This window comes from Artemia franciscana, chromosome 2 (assembly GCF_032884065.1).
Source record: "Artemia franciscana chromosome 2, ASM3288406v1, whole genome shotgun sequence".
Lineage (NCBI taxonomy): Eukaryota > Metazoa > Arthropoda > Branchiopoda > Anostraca > Artemiidae > Artemia > Artemia franciscana.
The window spans coordinates 15,957,736-15,976,738 of NC_088864.1; the positions used below are offsets into that span (position 1 = coordinate 15,957,736).

The 19,003-nt window shown below is 36.5% G+C and overlaps 1 protein-coding gene across 4 annotated transcripts in view; it reads right to left on the reverse strand.

The window, feature by feature from the left end:
- Window positions 1-440: 440 nt before the first annotated feature.
- Window positions 441-19,003, reverse strand: part of LOC136037862 (origin recognition complex subunit 5-like) — a 98,901-nt gene continuing 80,338 nt past the window's right edge. For all 4 annotated transcript variants that reach the window (XM_065720715.1, XM_065720732.1, XM_065720727.1 and 1 more), the window contains exons 5-7: window positions 11,171-11,357; window positions 8,177-8,754; window positions 441-672 (exon numbers count right to left, since the gene is read on the reverse strand). In XM_065720715.1, coding sequence (XP_065576787.1) covers window positions 508-672; window positions 8,177-8,754; window positions 11,171-11,357 — 930 coding nt within the window. In that variant the 3' untranslated portion in view covers window positions 441-507. The remainder of the gene's footprint in view (window positions 673-8,176; window positions 8,755-11,170; window positions 11,358-19,003) is intronic.

Genomic DNA, 19,003 nt, shown 5'->3' on the forward strand with positions numbered 1-19,003 from the left:
TTCCTCTGACAAAAAGAAAATACAAAATTCCATATTTTTGCAGGTAGGAGCTTAAAACTTATACAGTAGGGTTCCCTGATACGTTGAATCTGACGGTGTGATTTTCATAAAGATTCAATGACTTTTAGGGGATGTTTCCCCCTTTTTTGAAAATAAGGCAAATTTTCTCAGGATCGTAACTTTTGATGGGTAAGACTAAACTTGATGAAACTTATATACTTAAAACCAGCATTAAAATCGAATTTTTTGATGTATCTATTGATATCAAAATTCCACTTTTTAGAATTCCGGTTACTATTGCTCCTCACTACAGTTCGTTACCACGAACTGTTTGATTTTAAACAGAAAAGGTCTAAATGACTAAATTTCACGTTAACTAAGGCCAGAGAACTCATTGGTAGATTAAATTCTAACGTGATACACCTAAAAAGGATTAAAAGGATGGTAAAAATATTTATTCAAAAGTAAAAGGGAGATAAAATGTGATTAAATACGATACATCAAGTTTTATGTCGAAATACCCCGATCGTACAAATATGGAATAATTTCAAAACCTACAGTTCGAGATATCTTTCGAATGAAGTCAAGATTGACGGCACACCGATATTTCGGGTTTTCCAACATGCTATGTCCAATGCGACTGACAAGCCGAAGAGTAACCAGAGATGATACCTAGAAGAAAACATAAAGGAAGTATACTAATACAGGCAACAAAACTACTGAGGCTGGTAGATGTATCAAGGTTTTAGCTGAAGTGGAACCAGTAAAACATTCATCAGTTAATTTACGGGCCTTTTTTAAGATAAGAAAAATCACCAAGGACTTATGGAACATGGAACCCAAAGAGATCCATTAAAAACTCTAGTTTGTTCTCAGATTTGGAACAGAAAATTATTTGTTATTCTTAAATTCATGAATCACAAATACAATTTGAACTTTAAGAGCTCCTAAATTTAGTTTAGGTTTTCAGACATTTTCTCGGTTAGCCGAAGGGAACGCTGATATGTAGAACTGGAAAACTATGAAATCTATATTTTAAATAGTTTTACAATAATAAGTTATTTGCATATTTCATATAGAATATAATTTGATTATTAAGCCAGTACGGTAGAATTTACTTGGTGATTTTTTCTTTCTCTGATGAAGCTGGTTTTAACTCCGAATTCAGGTTTTTTTTTTTCTACGTTACGGTTCGAATAAACTCAGCTATCTAGTTTCTGATAGCGCATTAGGTTTTATGTCCCATCGAAGTTACATATAAGACATATAAGATAAACAAACACCGGGAAAAACTGTTCCTACACTTCGAAGATAAGTAGTTGAGCTAGGTAGTTGACACACTATTCCTAATTTGCTTTTATTTGGAAGTATATAATCATTTATGTGCATATAATCAGCAGAACACATTCCTTATAGGTTTATAATTACTATTATAGGACCAGTTCTACTAGCATTTATGACTCTTCCCTAACGTACTGAACACTAAGATTAATATGTATAGAGAAGAAACTAAGATATAACCTGAAATTCTGATAAACTGCTAAAAGATAAGCCTACTTTAAGTGAATACTTTCGAAAAAAGCTCATATCAGGAAAGGGATTTATGCTTGATTGGTCAGTCGATCAAATGATTGATCAATAAATTAAACAAGAGCCAAGAGCTCATATGGCACTTGTGATGAGGTCGGAAAAGCCAACATTTCGCAACATTATCGCGGTGATGTTTTTTTTGGAGGCTACCATGATAAGCACCACTGCGTAGGATTCCTGCCTCTGAAGCTGAATAGCTTTTCATATAATTTTTGATCGCTTTAAATCCATCGCTTGATTTAGCTCTTCCTACGCTTGCTGGCCTATACCGTAGCAAATTCCAGATTTAATCACCATAAAACGTGGTCCAATCTGCCATTTTTGGTAAAAGTTTCAGCCAAGGCCAGACATTTTGAAAACGGTTTTGAAATTAAACTATAAATTAATACTAAAAATGGCAGAGTAAGAAAAAAAAACTTATAAAAATTGTCTCTGTCAGGAATTGAACCTACTTCCTCCGGAGTAAAATAGTAACGCCATATCCACTGCGCTATACAAGCTTTTAATACATTTTGAAAGTACTTGTTTCTAATTTTTCCGAATTAACCGTCCCTCCACTCCCCCCCAGAGGGTCAAATCAGAGAAGCGACTGTTTCTAATTAAATCTGGCCCGATCTCTAATACGCCTGCCAACTTTCGTCGTCCTCGCTTATCTGGAAGTGCCAGAACTAGCAACACCAGGACCGACCAAACAGAAATTGCGATTGCTATATGGCACTTGGCCGACGGGCACTGAACGATTAATTAATATTTTTGACTGATCCATCAATTGAGACAATAATACCCAGATTGAAGTCTGTTTGCATATGGTGTTAGCTGGAAAGAGAATATGAGTAAATACCCAGTCATAAAGAAAGATTTAAAGGAAAAAAGAACTTCCTGGGAGGGTGGAAAGAGGGAGGCTTTGAATAGATTGGGATAGAGAAGGAGCATGCATAGCTGTGTGGGTCTCACGCAGCTTGGTGCTGCGGTGAGTTGTTAGTAGTAGTAGTAAATTACCCTGATGGGTGCCCGCTTAAGAAAGATGGCAAAACCGAGACAAAAGTTCCAAGATCAAAGTCTTTATGCACACGGTGGAAGCTGGAGAGAAAAAGAGAAAACTTCCCTGATTGTTGCTCTCAAAAGATTGCTATACTCAATAATTAAGTTTAATAGCCAATATATTTGATAGATTTATCCCTTAAGACAATAATCCCCAGATACAAGACTTTACACAAATTGTGGCAGCTTGTGTAGAGAAAAGAAAATTTTCTCATTGAGACCATAAAAAAAGTCTCTATTCATGTGGTGGCAGAACTTCCTGGGAGGGTGGAAAGAGGGAGGCTTTGAATAGATTGGGATAGAGAAGGAGCATGCATAGCTGTGTGGGTCTCACGCAGCTTGGTGCTGCGGTGAGTTGTTAGTAGTAGTAGTAAATTACCCTGATGGTTGCCCGCTTAAGAAAGATGGCAAAATCGAGACAAAAGTTCCAAGAACAAAGTCTTTATGCACACGGTGGAAGCTGGAGAGAAAAGGAGAAAACTTCCCTGATTGTTGCTCTCAAAAGATTGCTATACTCAATAAATAAGTTTAATAACCAATATATTTGATAGATTTATCCCTTAAGACAATAATCCCCAGATACAAGACTTTACACAAATTGTGGCAGCTTGTGTAGAGAAAAGAAAATTTTCTCATTGAGACCATAAAAAAGTCTCTATTCATGTGGTGGCAGCTCTAGAGAGAATAGGAAAAAAATCACCTAAATACTACCCACAGAACATTCCCCAAGAAAACAAATAGAACTCCCAAAATGTGCATTTTATTTTGAAAACGAGCCTAGTCCTTTTACTGTATAAATTTATAAATCTCCAACATTCCGCTTCAAAAGAGCTGTCTGAGACTTCGGTCGGGACAGCGACAAGTCTACTGTTTTATTCCATTCGGTTTCCCTGTTGCTAAGAATGTGTGTCGGACCTTCACCTCATTACCTTGTTCATCAAATTGTAAACTGATGGACGAATTGCCTTTAGATCTGTATCAGGGGCAGAAAAATAAATTGTGCTCAGTTGAGACATAGCTGTCTACGAGTCAGTTACAATGAGGATAGGTTTAGACATTACGTGATAAACAACCAACATTTCTAAGGCCATCTTAATTGCTTGGAGCTATACAGGAAGGATATTGTAAGATTTGGGCAGAGAAAAGATTTAGATATGGAAAGCAAAAGACAATACCTGTACAATTTTCTTTGGCTTGATTCCTCAGAAAGAAAATTTCCCCTGCATGGGTAGTGCCATTTTAGAAGTGAACAGATGTCCCGATTTAATACGATAATATCAAGCCTGTATAAATGCGCACGATTTCAAACTATAAACAGTTTCAAGCGATAAGATGTAATATGAAAAACTTAATAAACAAACTTTAAATATTATTTTAAATTCTTAAAATGCCTTATCCTTGAAATAATTCACTAGAGTAATTTAATCACATTTCCCCAAGCCAAAAATTGGGTAGGGTTTCCAAAACTATGTATAAAGTTCATCTTAGATGAACAAGCATTCAATAGTGGGAAATAATCGTTTGGCTTCAAGTATCCGATGTATACTGTCAAACCATCTTTACAATAGCTGAATATTGGCGATTGGCTCGGAGTTACCGACAGAACAGACTAGATAAGTTTATGAGCCGCAAGTGACCTCGCAGACAAATTTTCGATAGTAAATTTTCAGCAAAAACTTCAACAATGTGATGGAAAAGCAATTTCATAAGTTGTAATTTTCCACTATATAGAAACCAAAGATGCTGTTTAGTGAGCCATAAAGATTAAGTTTTTTCTAGAGCGTGCACAATATCTCTAATATTAAAGCAGAATGTATAAAAAAATGAATTATCTGTTTTAATGACAGAAGATTTAACATTTGAAAAAAAAACTAAAAGCTGTCAGAAAGAGCTAAAGGAAGTAAAAAATATTAAGAAGTTTCAGAGGTCCAACCAGAGTGGGACAAGGCAATATTTTGACAGGTAATTGGCAGGATGTGTACCCCTTGACTGATTATACTTTGGAGCCTTAATTTTGAAAAAAAAAAGTTTCATGTGATGAATGTCACATTCGTATGCATTTAAAGAGCAACAAAAATACATGGAAGCACTGTAATAACGTCAAGCATTGTAAAAAAGGTGCTTTATATTGACACTCTTTTCATTAGCAAATCTCCACCTCTCCGTTAATACTTTATTTGATTATCTTGCATGGGGTAACCAATCGCAAATTTTTTTCTTTTCCCTACGTGGATCAGTAGCGACAATTGTATTGATTATTATTGGTGTTGGTTTTATTTCTTTTTAGTTTAGTGGTTTTTTTCTTTTTATCTTGTGCTGAGGACGCCTAGTTTGGATACAGGCGAAATATTCGCGTTATTTTAGTCTTTTCTCTCTACTGGCCGCAGTCTCGCTTGAGGTTTTTTTTTGCGGAGTTTTTTATCTCTCATTGTTATGGCACTTGGTATTAACCAAGTGACATATAGCAATCACCAATTCTGTCGGTCTGTCTGTTGGTCTGTCTGTCTGTCGGTCCCGGTTTTGCTACTTTAGGCACTTCCAGGTAAGCTAGGACGATGAAATTTGGCAGGCGTATCAGGGACGGGACCAGCTTAAATTATAAATAGTCGTTTTCCCAATTTGACCATCTGGGGGGGGGGAGTGGGGGGCCGGTTAATTCGGAAAAAATAGAAAAAATGAAGTATTTTTAACTTATGAATGGGTGATGGGATCTTAATGAAATTTAATGTTTGGAATGATATTGTGTCTCAGAGCTGTTATTTTAAATCCCGACCGGATCTGATGACACTAGGGGGAGTTGGAGGGGGGAAACCTAAAATCTTGGAAAACACTTAGAGTGGAGGGATCGGGATGAAACTTGATGGGAAAAACAAGCACAAATCCCAGATACATGATTGACATAATCGGAACGGATCCGTTCTCTTTGGGGTAGTTGGGGGGGGGGGGTAATTCTGAAAAATTAGAAAAAATGGGGTATTTTTAACTTACGAACGGGTGATCGGAACTCATGAAATTTGATTTTTAGAAGGATATCGTGTCTTAGAGCTCTTATTTTAAATCCCGACATGATCTGGTGACATTGGGGGGGGGGGGAGAGTTGGGAAGGGAAACCTAAAACTTGGAAAACACTTAGAGTGGAGGGATCGGGATGAAACTTGGTGGGAAAAATAAACACGAGTGCTAGATACATGATTGACATAAACGGAACGGATCCGCTCTCTTTGGGATAGTTGGGGGGGGGGGGTTATTTCTGAAAAATTAGAAAAAATGAGGTATTTTTAACTTACGAACAGGTGATAGGATCTCGATGAAATTTGATATTTAGAAGGATATCGTGGCTCAGATCTCTTATTTTAAACCCGACCAGATCTGGTGAAATTGGGGGGGGGGAACCTAAAACTTGAAAAACACTTAGAATGGAGGGATCGGGATGAAACTTGGTGGAAAAAAATAATCACGAGTCCTAGATACATGATTGACATAACCGGAACTGATCCGCTCTCTTTGGGGTAGTTGGGGGAGGGGTTAATTCTGAAAAATTAAAAAAAAATGAGGTATTTTTAGCTTACGAACGGGTTATCGGATCTCAATGAAATTTGATATTTAGAAAGATATCATGTCTCAAAGCTCTTATTTTAAATCCTGACTGGATCTGGTGACGTTGGGGGAAGTTTGGGGTGGGGGAACCTAAAATCATGGAAAACGTTTAGATTGGAGGGATCGGGATGAAACTTGGTGGGAAAAATAAGCAGAAGTCTTACATACGTGATTTACATAATTGGAACGGATCCAGTCTATTGGGGGGGGGGATTAATTCTGAAAATAAGAAAAAATGACGTATTTTTAACTTACGAAGGAGTGATCGGATCTTCATGAAACTTCATATTTAGAAGGACCTCGTAACTCAGATCTCTTATTTTAAATCTCAACCGGATCAAGCGTAATTGGGGAGGTGGGGGGGACCGGAAATCTTAGAAAATACTTAAAGCGGTGTGATCAGGATGAAACTGGATGGGAAGAATAAAAACCTGTCTAAGATACGTGACTCACATAACCGGACCGGATATGCTCTCTTTGGTGGAATTGAAGGGGGGTAATTTTGAAAATTGAGGTATTTGTAACTTACGAAAGGGTGACCAGATCTTAATGAAATTTAATATTTAGAAGGATCTTGTACCTTAAAGTTATTATTTAAATTCCGACCAGATCCTGTGACGTTGGGGGGAGTTGGAGGGGGAAACCGGAATCCTTGGAAAACGTGAAAATTGGGGTATTTTTATCTTACGAATAGATGATCGGATCTTAATGAAATTTGATTTTTAGAAAGAATTCATGTCTCAGAGCTCTTATTTCAAATCCCGACCAGATCGTTTGACATTGGGGAGAGTTGGAGGGGGGAATCTAGGAAAAACACTTGGAGTGTAGGAATCGAGATGAAGCTTGGTGGATAGAATAAACAAATGTCCTTGATACGTGATTGACAGAATCGTACTGGATTCGCTCTCTTTGGGGGAGTCGGGCGAAGGGGTTCAGTGATTTGGCGAGTTTGGTGCTTCTGGACGTGCTAGGACGATGAAAATTGATAGGCGTGTCAGGGAGCTGCACAATTTGACTTGATAAAGTCGTTTTCCCAGATTCGACAATCTGGGGGGCTAAAGGGAGAGGAAAAATTAGAAAAAATTAGGTATTTATAACTTACGAGTGGGTGATCGGATTTTAATGAATTTTGATATTTAGAAGGACATCGTGACTCAGAGCTCTTATTTTAAATCTTGACCCGCATTAAGCCTCTGATTTTCCGTTTAAATCAATCTATTGATTCATAGAATTTTGTTAGAGCTCATACCATATGATCTCTTGGCTCTTAGCTCTTCTCGCCTCGTCAAAAGTGCCATATGAGCTCTTAGCTCTTGTTTTTTATTGGATCTGATACAACTAGAAAGTTATCAGCATATGATATGTATGATAAATTAGCAGAGAGGCCAGTATTTGCCTCCAAAAACGACCTTTTTGGAGATCAACCTTTTTAGTCAACAATTAAATAAAATATATTATACAAATTTATATTTGTACATTTTATGTATATTTTGGTCACCGCAATGAAGGGACATTGACCTCTCATCTTTAGGTACCCACGGTAACAAGAAAAAAAAACACAACTTCTGTTTCCATAGGGCATTTTTCAGAATCGACAAAATATTTAAAAATATTAAAAAATATTCTAAAAATTTAAATGATATTTTCATTATATTTTATTTTATTATATTTCATTTAATTTTAAATCTTTTAAAATTTAAATAATTTAAAAAATATTTTCAGAATTGATAGGGAGGACGTCAATTTTGTATTTGTAAGGTTCATTTTATTCCTTATATAACCCAAAAATGCGGCTTTAATATAATTTTCATGCTTTGGAGGGAGGGGCAAAAAGCCCCTATTTTCTTCCTTGGGAGGGGGTGCTGCTTTATACGTGAATTATTAAGAAGCTGTTTGAAGAGAAAAAATATTATATTGCACAAAAAAATAACAGAACTGAAAAAATTACCTGTGAAAAAATATTGGCAGACGGTGCAACTTTTTCTTCAACAATTGCGTAAAAAATAGCCAAAAGTCTATCGAGTGGAAAAGGCTTCGGCCCTAAGAGCTGACTATTATAGCGTTCCTTTTGTGCAGTAAAAGATTTTGTTTTCCTCTGTTTCCCATGGTGCTTCACAAACAACCGTTTATCATACTTTGATGGATTATAGGAAGCCAAAAACGCAGCTATCAATAAATACTTTGTAAAAAAGGGAAGGTCCACGACAGCTTTTAATTTTTGATTTGTTTCATCCTCATCATCATCTTTTAGAATGTTCGACAGCTCCCGGGAATAAATGGCTGATAGGGATTTACGAAAAATGGGTTCTGCATTTTTCCAAAGCTTGAGTTGATCTGACACTTCCGCTTGACCTTCCGTAATTGGGCGGCAGTACTTTTGAAAATTCATTTGGGCCATATAACGAAGTTCTGATAAATCCCGACAAACTGTCCAAAAAACACTTAAAAGCAAGCGAACGTACTTGCGATAAAATTCTTCTGTGGTATCTTCTGGTTTGTCTAGGACCATGATGTCCATAATTTCCTCTATAAAAAGAAAATAAAAATTGATAAAAATAACTTTTGTGCTTGTATATTAAGAGGTAATTAGTTGTCTTGAGCACTCCTAATACCGCACTTATAAGTACTCCAAATGTCTTTATTTTAAGAAATCAAACAGTTCGTGGTAACGAACTGTAGTAAGCAGTGACCCGGCTCAATAGTAACCGAAACTCTAAAAAATGGAATTTGATACCAATAGTTACATCAAAAGAATCGCATTTTAATATTGATGTTAAATATATAAGTTTCATTAAGATTAGTATTACCCATCAAAAGTTACGAGCCTGATAAAATTTGCCTCATTTTAGAAAATAAGGGGAAACATCCCCTAAAAGTCATACAATCTTAACGAAAATCACACCATCAGATTCAGCGTATCAGAGAACCCCAATATAGAAGTTTCAATCTACTATCTACAAAAATGTGGAATTTTTGTGACTCATTGGTCCTAAAATGTCGCGAGAGGGCTCATTTTAACGGAAATTGAAAGTTCTAGTGCCCTTTTTAAGTGACCAAAAAATTGGAGGGCACCTAGACCCCCTCCCACACTCATTTTTCCACAAAGTCACCGAATCAAAATTCTGAGATGGCCATTTTATTCACCATAGTCGGAAAACCTATTAACTATGTCTTTGGGGATGACTTACTCACCCACAGTCCCCGTGGGAGGGGCTGCACGTTACAAACTTTGATTTGTGTTTACATATAGTAATGGTTATTGGAAGTGTACAGACGTTTTCAGGGGGATTTGCTTGGTTTGGGGGTGGGGGGAGACGTTGAGGGGGGCTTACGTGGGAGGATCTTTCCATGGAGGAATTTGTCATGGGGCAAGAGAATTTCAATGAAGGGAGCGCAGGATTTTCTAGCATTATTTAAAAAAATAATGAAAAAATAAATATAAAAAGTTTTTTCTACTGAAAGTAAGGAACAGCATTAAAACTTAAAACGATCAGAAATTATTACGCATATGAGGAGATTACCTCTTCGTAATACCGGCCTTTGTGATTCAGGTGTCAATCTTAAAGAATTGGGACAACATTTAAGCTTTAATGTAAAGAGCGAGGTATTGACGAGGGGTTGAACCAACTCATATACGCAATAAAAACATACCAATATAGAAGTTCATTACGTAAGTTAATTCGTCAGTTACGTTTATTTTTTACTAATGAAAACGTTCGCAAGAAATTAAAAGTTCTAGTTGCCTTTTTAAGTAATCAAAAAATTGGAGGGCAACTAGGCCTCCTCCCTGGCTTATTTTTCTTAAAATCTTCCGATTAAAACTATGAGAAAGCCATTTAGCCAAAAAAAAAAAATATGAAATTTCGTATTAATTATTTATGTGCGGAGATCCAAGATCAAAACATGCATTAATTCAAAAACATCCAGAAATTAAACAATAAAAAAAACAAGTTTTTTTCAACTGAAAGTAAGGAGCGACATTAAAACTAAAAACGAACAGAAATTACTCCGTATAAGAAAGGGGCTGTTCCCTCCTCAACACCCCGCTCTTTGCCCTAAAGTTTGATTCTTTCTCTCAAATCTACTTTTTAAAACAGTGAAAAATTTTAGCGTAAAGAGCGGGGCGTTGAGGATTGAACAGCCCCTTTCATTTATCTTAAAAGGATGCTTGTTTTTCTCGCTATACATCCTTTTGATTCCATTTCACATTAAACTTACGAAAACTGATCCTTTTAAAATTAAAAGTTATAAAACGTCATACGGTAATTTTGAAGCAATCTGTTTAGTTTGTTGAAGTAATTTTTTCATTCGATGATGCTGTCGTCAATAAATGATTTGCCGGTTGATCTTCTCTTCGTTAGAAAGAAATGGCTTTCAAAGGAATGACAATTTTATTGAAAATTAATTGCATAGAAGACTAACAAACACAAATCCAATGTTTCGAATATAAGATGATAAAAAATGGCAGTCTGTCCGAGAATTCTTTTTGGAAGTTCGAGATAATTCTTTTTGGTTATCTCAGTTTTTGGTATCTCGAAGATGAAACCATCCACGTCAACGAGTCACTTGCCAGAATGTCGTAGCCAAATTTGCATTCCTCATACTCTATGATGTAACTACAATTTTGGATTTACATTAGAAATTTGCTTGGAAACCGCAGAGACCCCATTCCTAGCGCACCTACTGCACGTTTAGTGGAACCCGGATTCGGTAGTATTCAACGTCTATACCCAATGAGCCTATACCATCAGGTTTCTCAATCACGTTGAGATTAGCTGCTATCGAAAGCCAAAACCTTTTAAACCCAGAGAAATAACCATAACCAGGAGCAACCAATATAATCTTGAAGAGCTTTCAAAGAACTTGTATTAATTAAATCTAAATTAATCTAAATCTATATGGCTTTCGGAAAATGAGACATAATCAATAAAAGAAAAATCACCCTTTTTGTATTGTGGAAAATGGATCTGAAACGGTTCTCTAAAGCCAGTCCCAGATCTGAACTTCTCAAAAGGGATACAGCTGATCAAAATGACACAAATGTTTAATTTTGTGAATTCCTGAAGACGTAGTAGTGACGATAGTATTGTTTCATCTATATCTCTAAGCTTCTCTGCATCCTCAAAAACCTAGAAGAGAACCAGTTTAGAAACATTGTTACAGTAATTCAGCCTCACAACGACAATATCAATGATGGTAACAATAATAAAGTTACAAACTTCTAACAGAGCGATAAGCCATGTTGATAACCATTAACTCAGTTTTTAAGTATTCTACAAGGATGAGGCAATATCATGGGGTAAATATCATAAAATCTTTGCATGTTCAACTTTGTTGGAATTAGTTGCTTTTTAAAGTCAAGATATAGATGCATATCAAGATCATTCATTAGAAAAGCTTTGTTTTCTTGTAAAAAAAAGGGAAAAAATAATTAAAATCGAACGTAACAAACCACTAAAGCCAGATTTATTTCTCATTTTTACAGATCAATCATACCTTTTCTGAACGTTAAGTAATAAACATCCCTGTAGGAATTCTTTGAATTTTGTAAATTCCGATAAAACGTTTTGATCAGATGCCTTTAGGGAGATGGCAGCCAAAAGAAGACATGAGAGGGGACTGTTCGCACTCCTACCTTTTTCTAACAATCCCCTAAACATACCCGAAAGTTTACTTAAATAATGACGGGGTTCCAGGATTAAGCACGCCCATAGGGGTGGACTATTGGAGCTACTAACCCTTCAAGACGTTATTACGCACACATGGGTTTTACGCAATACTGTAGTGCACCTGTATGTTACGTAATAGGGGATTCTACGACACACATATCCTACCATTCGACGACCACATATCCGTCCATTCGACGACCACATATCCCACCATTCCACGACACACATATCCCTCCATTCCAACAACAGCCAGCAGGTGTTATTGATTAAGCCCACCTGTATGTCATGTAATACTATAGTACACATGTATGTTACGTAATAGATTGTTTACATATGTTAAGAATGGCGCATTCTCGAATGACTTGTTAGAGGTTAGGGCCTGTGGGAAAGTCCCGGAAGTAAATGAGAGCACACACGTGAGTATCACGTAATGGTGACGCAAACACAAGTTTTACGTAATGACGGCGTACATGTGGGGTGTTACGTAATGACAGCACATACGTGGGATGTTAAATAAAACTTTAAGAGATTTTTTTCTTTAGGGTTTCGTTTTCCTTTCAAGACGTTTTTTTCTTCGAGATTTCATTTGCTTCTAGATTTTATTTTCTTCTCCAAGACATTTTCTTCAAAATTTTTTCCTCAAGGAAAATTTACGATCCGAAGATTTTTGTCACCTTTAAGAATGGAACCTGTATGTCACATAATACTATAGATATGTTACGCAATAGGAGATTGTCTACTTACATTAAGGATGACACATTCTTGCGTAACTTATTGCAGGTGAGGGCCGGTGGAGAAGTTTCGGTTTTAACTGAGGAGGACTCAGACAAAGCTTCTACATAATGGCGACACACACGTAAATTTTACGTAAAGACGGCACACAAGTGGCGTGTTACCTAATGACGGCGCACAAGTGGGATGTTACATGATACTTTGTCTTCAGAATTTCACTTTTCTTTCAAGGAGTTTTTTTCTTCGAGCCGCTTTTTTCTTTAAGATTTCATTTTCTTCAAGATGTTTTCTTCGTTGAGACACTTTTCTTCAAGATTTTTTTCTTTGTTGAGACATTTTTCTTCAAGATTTTTTCCTCATAAAAAAAAATTCCCAAGGTAAGACGAGAAATTTTCCCAACGAGCAGACCTGAGCCTTAGACAGCTAAACTAGCTATCGCTTCCTAGCATTTTGATTCGGGAAATACCTTCGACATGATAAGTTGTTTCCTAATCGGCGAATTCACTGGATTTTCACTCGGATCGATAAGCTATGAATCGCGTGTTCCATATCCATTGTTCCCGAGTTCCAACCACCTGATGTTACATCATAGACATATAATTGCTTGGATCGATAATATTCCTATTGGTTTTCCGCGTTACCAGGGCTACGTAGACAACAGGTAACTTATCTCGTAAACATGATAGCAAAAAGTTTAGCGAAGGCATTGTTGAGGATCAATGAACTTAGAACAAGCCTGGACAAGATGATTCTTCACTTCTTGGCGATATTATCCTGGCATTTTGGGGGGTCCTTATTAGAGAATCTTAAAATATATTTTCTTAGAGAATAATATAAACTTACTCAAAATATAGGAAAATAGTATTTCTTAAAGAATGTTTAAAGGTGTTTTCTTAGGGAATGATCAAGGATTGCTCAAAACAGGAAAATAGTCCTTCGTAGAGAATTTTCAAAGGTGTTTACCTAGAGAAGGATATAAACTTTCTCAGAACATATAAGAATAGTCCTTCTTAGAGAATTTTTTAGAGATGTTTTCTTATAGTTACATTTGAGGTACACTTGCTTGTTACAATGTTATTAATTTTCAAACGTGACTTAGACAATGCTTCGTAAGACACAGACTTTTATTGTACATAAAAGTTTTAATAATAATAAAAAACGTAATTAGCAAAATCAGGAAATCACAGAAAAAGCAGTTAAAACTCAGCAAACGAAAAGAAACAGAAAAAAACGTATATAGGTAAAATAAAAGCAAAACAAGCGTGAATTAAAAAAGGTGGAAACCCTAGCAACCAATTTGAGGCGGAGGGGGGGAGTTGTTATTAGAGGTAAATTTAAGCAATATTAAGAGATATTTCTAAGAGATTTTAATGAAAATGCATCGTTTCTTTGAGCCAAGAGTATGAATTCCTGATTGCCAAGCATCACAAACATTATAAATTCATGAAATCACAGGAAAAAGCAGTTAAAACTCAACAAACGGCAAAACAAACAGAAAAAAGCTGATATAGAATAAAATATAAGCTTATAGGCGTGAATAAAAGAAAGGCAGAAACTCTTAGAAACCAATCCCAGTGCAGAGGGGGGAATTGTTACTAGAGGTAAATTTAAGCCATATTAAGAGATATTTCTGAGAGATTTTAATGGGAAGGTCCAACTCTTTGAACCAAGACCAGGCCTTCCTGGTTGAAAGCACATATTTTAATAATATTTTTCTTCGTATTTTGCATAATCCAGTTAGAGGAAACTTTAAGCCACATTAAGAGATATTTTTGACAGCTTTTAATGGGAACGCCCAAGATGTGATTTATAAGAGGTAAATTCAAGGAGGGCACAAGACATGTGACTTCATTCAATATTTTGTTCATTCTTTGTTGGTATTATTTTTCTCTCAATTCCCGACCCGTGGCACACTATGGCTGACATATGGCACCCTTTGGTACATATTACCATTCCTATGACATTCTCTAATATTCTCATGATAAAATGTGCTTTAAATCCATTGATTCGTGTTTTCACACAACCCCCCCCCCCAACATGATAGTCCATGGTAATGCACGTCACCGTGACACACTATGGCAGACAAGCGGCACTCTTCGAAACTCCTCATCACTCCTAAGATATTTTCCAGCAATAATATCCGTTTACACTAGAATCGATAGCTTACACGTAGAGGAAAATTCCTAATAGTGTTTCCACTAGTGACTCATGGCCGTTGACGCCACCTTGGCACAATGTACCCACCCGGTGACCCCCCTGGCGCGCATTATCATGCCTAAGGCATTTTCACCCTTTTGCTTATTCCAAGATTTTGTAAGTTTTGGAACACTAACATTTTTACACTGGAAGGATAAAGACACATCTTTATTTTAAAAGGTGAAGATGAAATCCTTCAAGAAAGTATGTGTTCATGATAAAGTTATCGTAGCATTGAATACTGACAAGGAAAATTATTTGAACTATGATACAAGCATTAATGGGGATCTTATTGGAAATGTATGTGTGTGTTGTCATGACAGTAAGGAGTTAAATTCCTTTGGAGTACCCAAGAATTTTCATCGTCAAAATCGTGGATATACCAGAGTAAAATTTCCAGAGAAGGTAGTGCTTTAACCTATTTCTGTGGTAGTGGTAAAATGTTAGCTGTGAATAAACAATGTTAGCATCTTTCCGGTATTACCATTCAACGGAACGTAAAAGGAAGAAAAAAAGCATACTCATCTATTAATATCATAAGCCATATCTAGTCTATGTGTCAGAACTGTTACCTGTGTAAAAGCAATGTGGTAATTGAAAGTGAACTCGAGGACAAAATAAAAAGTGCATGGGCAGATAACATCATCAAGGAAATTTAAAACCATTCAGTGAAAAGCAAACCATCGCTGAACGTCCATAGTATCATTGGTCGTTTACCAACAGATATCATCATTGAACAGAATAATAGCCATGATGAAAAATGAAGATGAAATACTTCAAGAAAGTATGTGTAAATGATAGAGTTATCGTAACATTAAATGCTGACAAGGACAAATATTTGAATTACAAAACAAGCACTAATGGTGATACAATTGGACATGTAAGCGAGCGTTGTCATGATATTGAGAGGTTAAATTTCTTTAGAGTACCGAAAAAATTCAAAATTACCAAAGGTGGAATCGCTAGAACTGATTTTGCAAAGTTGATAGTGTTTAAAGAAAATGCAAGTCTAAGGGTAATAGTTGAAAACGAGGGTCAAGTTCTTTCTCACAGCGCGGGTAACACGTTACCTATTTATAAATCCTACCGCCATCTTTCGGGTATTAGCATTCAACGAAAGGTAAACAGAAGAAGGGCGTACCGTTGCACTAATGTTACACATTATATATTATCCAAGTTTTGGAACTATTACCTGTGTAAAAATAATGTGGTAGTACACAGGGAAATTTCTCATTGGCAAATAACATCACCAAGGAAATAAAAGACAATTCAATAAAAGCAAAGCATCGGTGAGCATTACTAGTGCCATCGCCAGTTTTCCAACAGATACGGACAATCCACCCAATAATACCAGTGATGCAATGTGTGATGAGGTTGTACATGAAGCCATGTTAAGACTTGCGTATGATTACAAAATGGAATGAGTGACATCTCAAGAGAAAAAATAATGAAGTGTTTAATGGAATGAGTTCAAAAAATTCATCATTCTACATACCACTATTTCAAAAAAATATTTCATTACATTACTTTCTCATGTCTCCACTATTTTAATCATAGGCAATTGACATGATTTATTAAAAAGTGGTTTTGTCAGTCGGATATCGTTCGAAGGGGGGCCACAAAATAGTGGGATGTTAAATTGAGAAAAATTGCAGACTACATCAAGGATTTTGTAATGGAACTGACTTGTTTCAAGGAATTTTTTTAATATTCCATGCTAGAAAGAAGCTTGAATCATGGTATGTACCCTGAGAAACCTTCGATTTTGAAGTTTGAAGGTATAATTAAAAAATTCATATTGGAATTGGACATGACAAATTAGTAATGAGGTTGACATAGGCAATTTAAATTATTTATACGTAAATTTCATACGTTATTAGGGGGAATTATCGGCCAATAGGTTGTTAAATTGGTAAAAATTGCAGACTTAAATCAAGGATTTACCAGGTATTTGGTTTGTTTTAAGGAAATGTTTGATGTTACATGCTAGCAACAAACTTGAATCAAGGAAAGCACCCAAAGAAACCTTAGCATGTTCATATTAAAGGACAAGGTATGCAATGAGGTTGACATAAACAATTTGAAATTATTTCTTCGTAAATATGAGAGGTTAAGCAAATGGTTCCACCAAGTGAATATTTTTGGAAAGGGCATAGGGGAAAACATTGTTAAATTGGCAAATATTGCAGACTAAAATCAAGGATTTGTCTTACAACTCCCCTGTTTTAAGGAAATGTTTGATCTTAATACAAAAACGAAAGTTGAATAAACGAATGTACCCTGAGAAACCACACTTTATTTTGAAATTTTAAGAGAAATATTAACAGGTTCATATTAGATATGGATATACCCATAATGAGTTCATATACCCATAATGAGGTTGAAATAGTTAATTGAAATGATTTATTAGCAACGGTTATGTCAATACTCCCCCGCTTGATAAGTGGACTCTAACACGTTCTATTATGTAACATCCCAAACCCAGTTACGTAATATTCAAAGAAATCCTGGAGTAAAGAAGCCCTGAAGGTTTTTTTTAAAAGAAGAATCTTAGAAATCCTGGGGGAAAAGAAGTCCGTGAACGTTTTTAAAGAACGATATTAAAAATCCTGATGTAAAGAAACCCTGAAGATTTTAATCATAACGATCTTAGAAACCCTCATTTGGCGTAGGTTTTCTTAAAAAGAAACTAATAACGACTTCAAAAAAATAACTAGCAGTTTTAAAAAGTCAGTGATAGAAAAATCTGGTACGTAAATCCCGAATATGGACTCGGTTCTGTGTTTTGACCATCCCTCAGCCCCCCCCCCCCACGCACACACACACACGCGCGCGCGATATAAAGCGGGCATTAATATACGTTGGATATTACACGAAGTTGGATCCACGCAGAGAAAATTTACACTTCCTATGCCAAAATGAAAGAAAAGTCGTGTCTTAGTGCCTTGCATATCCCCCCCCCCACGTCCACCCTATCAAATAAATGGGTTTGCTCACATGAAAACTTACTATCTTTTCTACCCTCTAGCCTATGTTTGCTCTAAGCGAAACGTTCGTCGGTAAAGACATTGCCATGAAAATTATTGCGAATGGACTTGCAATTGTACAAGCTCTGCGCCTGCGCGTAGTCATTTCCCCCTCGCCACTTGGAGTGGCTCCTCAAAAGCATCATCACTATACCTCTAAGTTCTTGATTGACACCTTGAATTCGCTGGGGTTTTGCTCATCCTGAAAGTATAACAGTTCAAAATAGGGATGAAACCTTTTAATAGATAGTGAATAGATATAAAATTTTTAACTGGATATTTCGAACACATATACAGTGTTCATCATCAGCAGTAAAACTAAAAGACATCAATAAAAATAGAGATATATATAGTAGACCAACCGTAAATTACCACAGAGGTAGCCGATTACAAAATCTTGGAATCAGCAAAAGGGTGAAAATGCCTAGGCATGATAATGCACGCCAGGGGGTGTGACCGGGTGGGTACATTGTCCGAAGGTGGCGTCAACTGCCATGAGTCGCTAGTGGAAACACTATTGGGAATTCTCCTCTACGTGTAAGCTATCGATTCTAGCGTAAACAGATATTATTGCTGGAAAATGTCTTTCCAGCCATAACCAACCGTAGATTACCACGGAGGTAGCCGATTACAAAATCTTGGAATCAGCAAAAGGGTGAAAATGCCTTAGGCATGATAATACACGCCAGGGGGTGTTACCGGGTGGGTACATTGTGCCAAGGTGGCGTCAACTGCCATGAGTCGCTAGTGGAAAAACTATTAGGAATTTTCCTTTACGTGTAAGCTATCGATTCTAGTGTAAACGGATATAATTGCTGCAAAATGTCTTAGGAATGAAGAGAGGTTTCGAAGGCTGCCATTTGTCTGCCATTATGTGCCACGGTGGCGTGAATTACCATGGACTAGCATGTTGGGGGGGGGGTGAAAACACGAATCAATGGATTTAAAGTACATTTTATCATGAGAATATTAGAGAATGTCATAGGAATGGTAATATGTACCAAAGGGTGCCATATGTCAGACACACAAATAGTTATTGACTTTGTCGAGCAGTCATTTCCTTTCGAGGGTGATCTGCCATCGCTTCGAAGCCTTGCTAGTGGCATGACTGCTGCAGAAAACGTGAACACCCACAAAGCAGTGGAAGTCGGG